This window comes from Parasteatoda tepidariorum, chromosome 5 (genome assembly GCF_043381705.1).
Source record: "Parasteatoda tepidariorum isolate YZ-2023 chromosome 5, CAS_Ptep_4.0, whole genome shotgun sequence".
NCBI classification, from domain to species: domain Eukaryota; kingdom Metazoa; phylum Arthropoda; class Arachnida; order Araneae; family Theridiidae; genus Parasteatoda; species Parasteatoda tepidariorum.
This window is the reverse complement of record NC_092208.1, coordinates 732825-743645: the sequence shown is the minus strand read 5'-3', so window position 1 is coordinate 743645 and position 10821 is coordinate 732825. Positions and strand designations below refer to the sequence as shown.

Below are 10821 nucleotides of genomic sequence, written 5' to 3'. Positions count from 1 at the left end.
AATTTACAGTACCCTTCCAAATTATTAGGGACACTTAAAATTTCTAAAAAATTTTCATTTTTCAAAGTGTCATAACTTTTTCAAAAATGAATCAATTTTCATAAAAATTTCAGGATATCATGTTCAGGTCTTCTACTTTCACCTCACAAAAATTGAGATAAAGTAAATTACTAATTTAATTTATCTCAATTTTCTGCAAAAATTTGCACATTTAAACAAGGCAATTTTTTTTTTGAAAAAAAATGACAAGTCTGACAAGTTGCTACTTTGTGACGAAATTTTTTGCATAAAAATTATTGCTTACACATTAAAGTACAAGTCGCTAACTTTAGAACGCGCTAAAGTAAATGACTTTACGAGTTTTTTTGACCGAGATATGAGATTTTGAAGATTTTTTGTCATTTATAGTGAAAAGTGAGTTCTGGTAGTATTTTTGGTGAAAATGAGATTTCAATTGGATTGAATGAAATCGATATCAAAATTTTATATTAAATTTGAATTGTTTATTCAAATTATGTAATAAATTGCATATATAATAGAATGTTTATATTTATACTCGAAAGTATAAATAATTGGTTTTATTTATAAACATCTACATTTTCACTATTTTATGTTGTGAATTCGAAAATTATTTAGTATTTAGTATTATTTTTTTGCAACTTTCTTACTCGGATTAATTAATTTTTTTATTTAAAACATTATTACAAAAAAGAACATTAGTTGTAAATTTGCAATGACAATTTTAAAAAACGACTCAAGAATGTTTATAACATTACATTAACATTACAATGTTTATAACGTAACATTACAATAACGTTACAATGTTTATACATAACATTACAATGTTTATAACATACATTACATCAAGAATGTTTGTACATTAATGAGTAAACAATAATTTTTATGCAAAAAATTTTGCCACAAAGTAGCAACTTGTCAGACTTGTCTTTGTTTAAATGTGCTAATTTTTGCAAAAAATAGAGATAAATTAAATTAGATTGATTAAATTAGAAGATAAATTGATTCATTTTCGAAAAAGTTATGACACTTTGAAAAATGACAATTTTTTAGAAATTTTAAGTGATATATATATAAGAATACATGAATCTTTAGATAGAAGTAATTCAAAATATTTAGTTTTGCTTTCCTTAAGACACTCGTACGCATAGTTATACAGTCGAATTATGTTAATCCATTTAATGATAGATTTTTCCTTATCTTTATCTTTTCACACTTGTATCTATGGTCGAATTATGCTAACTCATTTAAGAATATATTTTTTCCTTATCTGTACGCCAACTCTCTTATCTGTTTCCTGCCAAATGATTAGACACACTATAAGATTATATGCAAAATTTTAATTATCACGTGATACTGCACAGCTTTATTGTTGGAACAGGTTTGCACTTGTTTACGTTACTGTATCAATTGGTTAAATTAGACGATATACGAGGGTTGTAAATTAAATAGTGGCAACTTAACCTTTAAACTCACAAAAGAGCGCGCATGCGTAAATAGGTTACGGGAGAGGTGAGGGGGCACTTTTGTCGATGTGTATAGTGCAAACAACAGTCGATCTGCCTAGAAGGGTGGTTGTTGTGTGGCGTTAAAGGGAGGAGTTTCGTTTCCATCGCTCTAAAGCATGTTGTGAAAAGGTGATCAGGGGTCGTGGCATACAATCGAGGTTGCCCGTGACAAAAATGCAACAGAATGCTATCGAGGATTAGTGGAAGCCTTTGGAGCAAATGCTTTACCATATAGGACAGTAGCACGATGGATTCAAGCATCTCGTCTTTTTTCGTCATTAAGCCTTTTCACAACATGCTTTAGAGCGATGGAAACAAAACTCCTCCCTTTAACGCCACACAACAACCACCCTTCTAGGCAGATCGACTGTTTTTTGCACTATACACATCGACAAAAGTGCCCCCTCACCGCACCCATACCCTATTTACGCATGCGTGCCCTTTTGTGAGTTTAAAGGTTAAGTTGCCACTATTTAATTTACAACCCTCGTATTATATAAATTCGACGATTGAATAAATTAAACAATATATTATATAAATATAGAATATTTATTATACGGATATTATATTAGCATATTATAGTAATTAGACCCAATTATCGGATACATTGTAGTTTTTTAATAATTATATGTTTCGCACGAGTTTACAGGCAATACCTTTTATATTTAAACACACATGTAATGGGTTTTCATTCAGGAGATTTTTTATAGACTTCCTATTAATTTTTGACGCATTGCATTACAATGTTAACCCATTGATAAACTAACGTAAACAAGTGCAACCCGGTTTCAGCCACGTAAAAATAATTAATCTGTATAGTATCACCTGATCATTAAGATTTTACATAGAACCTTTTAGTGCGACTAATAATTTGGCCACCAGGGACTGTATAGTTGAATTATACTAACTCATTTAATAATAGATTTTTTTTCTTTATCTTTACTTACTCGCATACATAGTCGAAATATGCTAACGTTAATAATATACATAAATAATAAAACCTTTAATAATATATTTTTTCCCTTATCTTTACATATTTGTAGACTGGGTCTAATTGTGCTAGCGTATTTAATAATAAATGTTCCGTTTATCTTTAAACACTTGTACAGTCCGCAAAAAAAAAAAAAAAAAAAAAAAAAAAAAAAAAAAAAAAAAAAAAAAAAAAAAAAAAANCGTTCTAATGATCGGATTTTCACGAACTAAGTGTCAATCTTAATGGTTCCAGGGGGTGAATTCAAATATGCTAATTAATCAGCTCTAACTATTAATAAAGTTATGAAATCAGACGCAAAAACGTACTTTCTCTGAATAACCTTTTTTTTATACATATTTGGAATCCTGACCCTTAAAATAGGGGGGAGGGGGGGTAGACGAAATTTCGAAAAAATTGGGTCTCAAATTGGGCCGCAATAACGATTTATATATGTAGCGAAAGTTTAAAAAAATGCCAAATTACCTCGCCATAGAAAGTGGAAAAATTTAAAACAACCACGAAGAAACTGAATGAATGACGAGACGTCATAACATCGTGTCTCTCTGTTGCTATAGGCAACCAAGAAGATAATTTTTGGTTTTGATTTCTGGGCATAGAAAATAGTATTCGTTTTAATACTTTGAAAATAAAATGTGAATTTTAAATGAAGAAATGAAAATGAAATTATTTTTGATTTTCCAATATTTCAAAATTTGACCGTTGAACTTCTTAACTGACGTTTTTTATTTTTTTAAAGATATTATTTGTATGAAAATGCTGTTCTAAAACCAAATTTACTTAAGTTATTATAAATTTATGAAGAGTTGTAGGGCAAATTGCTTTTACAACTCAGTTCAAGTCTTTCAGGTAAGGAACAGAAAAAAGAGGTACTGCGAAAAATTTGGGGCACTGCGCAATCAGAAGGTTTCATAAAATTCACGGTATTTCTTTTCTATAAAATTGATATATATATAATAGTATAAGAGTAAATTTTACTTGTATTTTTATTTTATTGTTAAAGGTCACTTCATTCTAATTTCAATATTTCATTCAATATTTAATTTCAAAAACTCGTAAATTTGTGGTCACAAAATGTTGGGTTTCAAAATTTAATTTTAAATTTATTGATAAATTTATAATTACTATCGATACTGATACCACAGTGTTCCTAAATAATTAAGGACTAAATTCTTGACTTTTTAAATGAAAGGTCAAATAAAAAAAAAAGAGTTTAAAATCTTTGAAAAAATTGAAATTCGTCATAAGTTGGAATCAATTTTACTTAAGAGTTTATCGTTGTATTTTTCAGTTGTAGATTATTTAGAGATTTGCTAATTTTAATTAGAATTTTACTAGTTTTAATTGTTGAATTAGAGAAAATAATAAGACCCCTCTACCATTAACTATTTCCAGCATTTATGCAAACATATCCTTTTATTGATATTTTTTTATTTTCTGAAATTATTAGAAGATGGTCGCAGAAATTATAGATGAAAAAATAGCCCAGCAACAGTATTTAAAAATTAATGCTGTTGGTGGGAACTATTCAACCCACCGCTTTATATAAGGTAAAAATAATTAATAAAAGAAATTATCTGAAATTTAATGCATATGTGGTGGATTACTCTTTTAAGTTTTACTGAGTTAAATTAATAATTTAACTTTTTGATGAATAAGTCAGTAACATTTTCTGGTTAAATAATCTGTGACTTAATTAATAGAAAACTGTAAGTAGAATCAAAATGTTTGAATTCCTTCCTATAGGATTTATGTGGATATCTTTTAAGCATTTCGAACATTGCAAATATTGTAAAGCATAACTTAGCTGATTACCATAAAAACTTCTTATTTTTAAATGTAAAAATTATATAAAATAAATAAATATTTTGTAAATTTACATTTTGATTATTTAATATAAGTAATTTATATAGTGTAGTGTAGCAAACTTTTATGTATTCTTTCCTGTCAGTTCCTTTATTTTTGTTTCTTTGTAACAGTCTCTTTTTACAAAAACTAATCAATTTTATCATCTAATTTTAAATTGAGGGGGGGGAGTATTTAGAGGATAAACTAATTCAGAAATTGTGCTAAATTATTTTTTTATGATTCACCGAAGTACTGTTAGAGATTCGCTCTTTGAAAAAATGAATTCAAATTTTCAAAAATGTTAATTTTTTGCACTATGTTGATGTATGTTAATCGTAAAAAATATAAAAAATGCAAATATTTAGACTCAAACAAAAACATATTAAAGCGGATCGTAGAGTTTAAATATCAAGGTTAGAGAATTCAAAAAAAAAAAAATTTAAAAGATAAAAATTCATACTGATTTAGTTTTTGGCTTCGTTTTTGCTTCATCAAGGGAAAACTAATGGCCATTCACACTTGTGAAAATTGTATAAATAACCATTCAAAAAATACACATGCCTTATAACATTTGTAAAATAACAAGTATTTTTCCGAATTAGAATTTTTAAAGAAGTTAGCTGCCTTCTAATATAAGAGTTCACTCTTGAAGCTACTGATCATGCATGAAATATCCTACCCTACACCTGAGCTCAAGAATTTGCACTTCATATGATTTGCGAATGATACTAAGTAAACTATGGTTTCTAGTAAAACGAATGGATATTATTTACATACTCATTTCTTTAGTTTATTTAAAAAATAATTTAAAAAAGTAAAAGAAAGGAAAATTTAGGTTTATAATACCCCAAATTAAACAAGAGTAGCACTTGTTACAGTTTTTAACTCTGACATTCTTTTTATGAGATAACTTCTTTTGCGACGATTTTGTCCGTTTTTATGATTAATTAAAGACGGCTTACGCATTCTTGTAATTTTTGAATTTTATATTTGAAATTTTAAAGTCGAATGACATGCTGAAATGACCCCTAGTTCAAAGAGTCAAAGTTAAATAGTTGCATGGCCGATTATTTCGAAAAGAATTAACTACTTCGGTGCAATGAAACAATTATCAATGAATATGCTTGTTTCCTTATTACGAAATATTATATTCAAATTTGTATTCATTATTTCTTCAAAACGTGTATTAAAACTATTATTACAGGTTATTTAAGTACATCCTAATGTTAGAAAAAGAACAATTTTTGAAATGAGGATTCTAAAAATAGCACGTTTTTCGGATCTTTTTACAATTTTTTATTTTAGTAGTTGTTTAACAAATCAAGGCATATCGAACATTTTCCTGATATAGTAATATTTTTCTGAACTGTGCAAAAGTTGCGAAATAATATGAACAACTTTTCAAGCAGATATTTTCAACTTTTTAAAAGAAAGGGGTAACTTTCTTTAAGTTAGCGCACACGAATAACTTTGAATGTTGAAATAAAATTGTATGTCCATAGTTTTTTGTTCATTTAAAAAAAACAATTAGTTGTAGTTTTTTGCTGTGTACACATACGCATTTACTTTTCATTACTCGAATAAATAAGAAACAATAAAAAAAAGTAATAATTTATCTTCATTTTTCGTAAACAATAGTATTCTTAGTAAATAGTCATCTGTTCTGCATCGAATGATATTGTGTGTGATCAGTAGAATATTTTTAATTTCTTAACAAGACATAATTCTCAGATAGCTGGCAATAAATCTAAGTTTTCCTTCAATAAGAACTTAGCAATAATTTAAAAAGTAATTTTATTTTAAAGGAAAACATAAATTAAAGTACTAAAACGATTGATTAGTATATTATTGGAAAATAATATATATGGTAGAATAAAAAATAAGTTTTTGCGTAAAATTTTAATTAAAAAGTTATGTAAATAATTCTGCGAAGCAAGCGCAGACAGATAATTTACAAATTTATTTCAAGATTAAGGCGATATATAAGACGTAAAGAAGTTTTAAGATCATTAAAAATGCTGAATACGTATTTTTATTAATATTTATAAATTATATATTCAAGAAATTGATAAATATATTATTCCAAATCTATGCATACGTATGTATATTATTAAAATTGTATCAGTTATTGAAAAACAAAATCAAAAAATAAAAAATAATCACATTAAATAAGCACAATCTGGTGTATTCTATCAGAAGCACGCTTTTTTAAAACTAGACATTTGTTGAATAAAGTGTTTTTTATTCAAAATTCTTTACTAAATTGCAAATAAATTATTAAATGACTAAAAAAGAAACATCGTATTTTATAGTGTGAAAGAAATAAAAATAAAAAGATTAGCAAACGATTATTAGCGAAAAAAATATGAATGAAATTTTACGCTACGCGCGCGAAGTCAAGTTCCTCCCAAGTTTATCACATTTTAATATTAATCGCCCCAATTAGTTATTTCTTTATTGTCGCCAAATTATTTTTTTAAAAATAATTAATTTTAATTTTTCTCAGCTTCTAATAAATAAAAACAGTTGAAACTTTAGATTTTTCAATTGAAAAATATGTAGATTAATATGGTATAAAAAAATTCATACCTTATAATTCAATATTTTTTCATCCTCACTTTAATTAAATAATAAAAAATAATAAATAATTATTAAAAATTATTTTTTGCATGAAATTATCTTTGGGTAAATGAGTTTTATGAGTGGGTGCAATTTTTTTTGAATTGCTTCATTAGTTTTGAAAATATGACTGAAAACGCAAAAAGCGAAATTAACATTAAGGGGTACGAACTTTGAATCGCTCTCCTGACCAAACTATGGGGACCCTATTTCCCAGATTGCGGCTACCCCCTATATTTTGAAGAATCCAAGTATGCAAAAAAAATATATGTTTATTCAGAGAAAGTAGATTTTTGTGTCTGATTTCGTAACTTAATAGTTAGCATTAATTAACTAGCATATTTGAGGTCACCCCCAAGAACCCTTGGCATTTAGGTCGTCAAAATCCGATCATTAAAACGAAAGTTATTCAGGGTGATTAGTTTTTTTTTTTTTGCGGCCTGTGCATATAGTTTTATTGTACTAACCCATTTGATAATAGATTTTCCTCCCATCTGCACATACTTGCTCACAAAGTCGAATTATGCTAGCGCATTTAATGCTATATTTTTCCTTATCTTTACACACTTGCCGTCATTTACAAAGAAAATGAGTGAGAGACGGGTTTTTGTTTAAAAAAAAGCTATTTTACGGGTGTTATTGATTTGATACATCTTGAGAAATACCTTGTCTTTGTGGGCGTTCTCCACTTGTGCCAATAAATCATATACTTCTGCTTGAAATTTTTGTTTCTCTTTTTCGACCCTACAAAATACACGAGAATTTTTAATGCGATGAACAAAATAAACATTACTAAGAACAAATAATTTCTACAAATACTCATGCACACATAACATAAAGTACAGGAAAAAAACACGCATTATATAAGGCAGATAATTATAGCTACAATAATCAGATTTTCGTTCACTATTTTGTCTATTCCAATGAGTCGGAATACTTCGAATGTTCAAATCACGATCTCTTTTCTTGAACAGATTTAAAATCCTGACTCAAAGTTGTGGAGAACCTCAAAGGAGGGGGTGGTTAAATAACAATTTGTAAAGTGTGGTCGTAATCGTTAGTTAGCAAAGGATCTCCAAATTTAGTTTTTTATTTTGTCTACATCACCACATTTCTAAAACTTTTTAAACGGTGATTTTTTTACAGTGTTTAGCTTTTAATGAAATTATATTGAGATAATCCAATCCAGATGATTATTTTGAAGAATTATTACTAGTTGCTATGCATAAACTATTTTAAACATTTTGCATTCTCTTGAATTATGAGAATCTTAAACCAATCGTAAATGACAATATTTCAAAATTTAGAGCAATCAATCGAATAGTCTTTGAGAAATACAGCTTCGAAAAGTCGTATCTTTAAATTTTCGCTTCTTCAGAACCATTTGTTTAAATTTTGGAATTTTAGCCATTTTATATGACGTTCATTTAGATACCGAATCATTCACAACTTATTGCATCATTATTAAATACTACTGACAAAAAAATTGTGTTAAAAAAGTACTTTGTGAATAGATGGAAAGATTTGTTAAGCATCGATTCTCAAAATACCTTTCTAGAAATATATACCTTTCTAGAAATATATACCTTGCTAGAAATATATACCTTTCTAGAAATACATTCCTTCTAGAAATATATACCTTTCTAGAAATATATACATTTCTAGAAATATATACCTTTCTAGAAATATATACCTTTCTGGAAATACATTCCTTCTAGAAATATATACCTTGCTAGAAATATATACCTTTCTAGAAATATATACCTTTCTAGAAATATATACCTTTCTGGAAATACAGCAAAGTGCACAAAAATTAACTTTAAGAAACTCAAGATTTAACTGACTAAATTATGACAATCGTGTTTCTCAGATTTTAGTTTGTTTTATAACAGTCGTTAAACAGCCGACGCAGATTTTGGATTTACGACCAATCGTGTTCAACTCCGTAACCTTGTCATTTTGAACCCAATCCAGAAGACAAAGGAACTCCTAGATCAAGTAGTGTGAGAAATTTGCCTTCGTGGAGGACTTCCTGCTGGAACTAACCCTCATTTGCGTTACATAGGGAAGAAGACCACGAGAACCTCCCCCGACTAGCCAGACTACCACTCTAACCCGTCTACCACTGAGGATATTTTACATCAGCACTGTGGTCGGTGCTAGCTGGATGCGGACCAGCCATCGCTGGTATATTAACCCGGTTCATCTCATTGGAAGGCGAACGCTCTATCCCCTGACCCATCACCCCCTCACCCCCGTAGTTTGAGGTTTAAAGAAACTGAAGGCGACGAAAAAAAAGGACGCTTTTTCAGAGATAGTATTTTTTTTTTGTTTCAACGGCTGCTTTGTATCTTAAAACATAAATAATTGCTTTGAATAAATCGGACAACTTAATAAAAGTCTTCGAACCATTAAGTTTGTATGGAAATCCGATCGAAAGTTAATACAAAACGAGTCTTACAGCATATTTCTCTAACATATTCAATCCACTACTTAGTGTATTTTCTATGCGGTAAAATGTTTGTTCCAGTAATGATTGCCGAGAATTCCATGAGTATAAACCAAAAACCATTAACATCAATGATTCACGATGCCTCGTATTAAATTAGCACGAATGTACTCTGTTGCAATATATTGTAAATACTAGATTAGATTTTTTTCCTTCTTCCGATAACTCATAACATGTTGACAAGAAAAAAAAAATTCTTCATTTCTATCAAAATCTGATGACAAATAAATAAATAATTGTACTTAAAAACAATTATTAAAGGATTTTTGTAATAATGAATGAAAGGAGTTTTCATAAGTAATTCACGCAAATACTACTATATTCTTTTTTCATAAAATTTGATTTATTTTTGAGAGAATACGTCAATTTCGAATACCGCCGAGCTAACGAACTAGGTTTTTATCTGACAATTTAAATCAAACGAGACAAGTTTTTTACGCTATACCCCATGCACGGCAAACCATTCATGGCTAATTCTCTTTTAACTGCATTAGTATTTTAAAATTTTAATGAATAGATGAAAATAGGCTAAATTAAACCACAAAAAAAAATGACATTTTAAATTTTGAAAGTTCTTTTAATTTTCTAATTATCATATTGCAAACAAACAATAACTTTCTGTCTTCTATAATTCCAACATAATGATATTTTGAAGGAAAAAAATTCACTTGAAACTTTATAATTTAATTTTGATTCATATGAAATCATTGTGTTTCAACTTTAAAATTTAAAATCCGTTTCATTTCGATGAGAAAAAAAAATTCTTTACTGCGCTACCTAATGAAACTTGAGAAGTTAATTAGGTGTTCCAAAATGGGAGCGACGATTCCAAACATAAACCACAAAGCGTTTGAAATTTTTGCAGTTCTAACAGTTTTTCTCCCACTTGATTTGTAAAAAATGATACACTGGCTTTTCTTATAAGTTAGTGCGTATTGTATTCTCTAAAAAGAAAATAATAAGCATCAAGTAAAGCACTGAATACTTTCACGCATTTATTGGAAAATATTTTGAAGCAGGATAGATTGAATATTTGAAACAATAACTTGATCTCACTGAAAACTCTAAACAAGTATCCTTATGGGTCGGTGCCATTCAGTTTTGGGTGTTCCGTTACAGATCTATTACCACAGTTCCGATATCAGGTACTTATAATCACAGTACCTATTACCACAATAACAGCAATACCTACTATTACAATTAAATAACCATATCTAGATTCTCTAACTTTAATTACTTGACTACTTTATAATTACTTGACTATTTTCTTACAGCATTGGAATGGTATCAAACACCCTTATTCGTTACTTTCTCTCTCCCCCCCCCCA

At 28.4% G+C, this 10821-nt stretch overlaps 1 protein-coding gene across 1 annotated transcript in view; it reads right to left on the bottom strand.

The window, feature by feature from the left end:
* LOC107441917 (paramyosin) overlaps window positions 1–10821 on the bottom strand; it is a gene marked incomplete in the record, with an annotated part of 88303 nt that overhangs the window by 47624 nt on the left and 29858 nt on the right. The window contains 1 exon segment of the mRNA XM_071180861.1: window positions 7650–7728. Within this exon segment, the coding sequence (XP_071036962.1) occupies window positions 7650–7728 (79 nt within the window).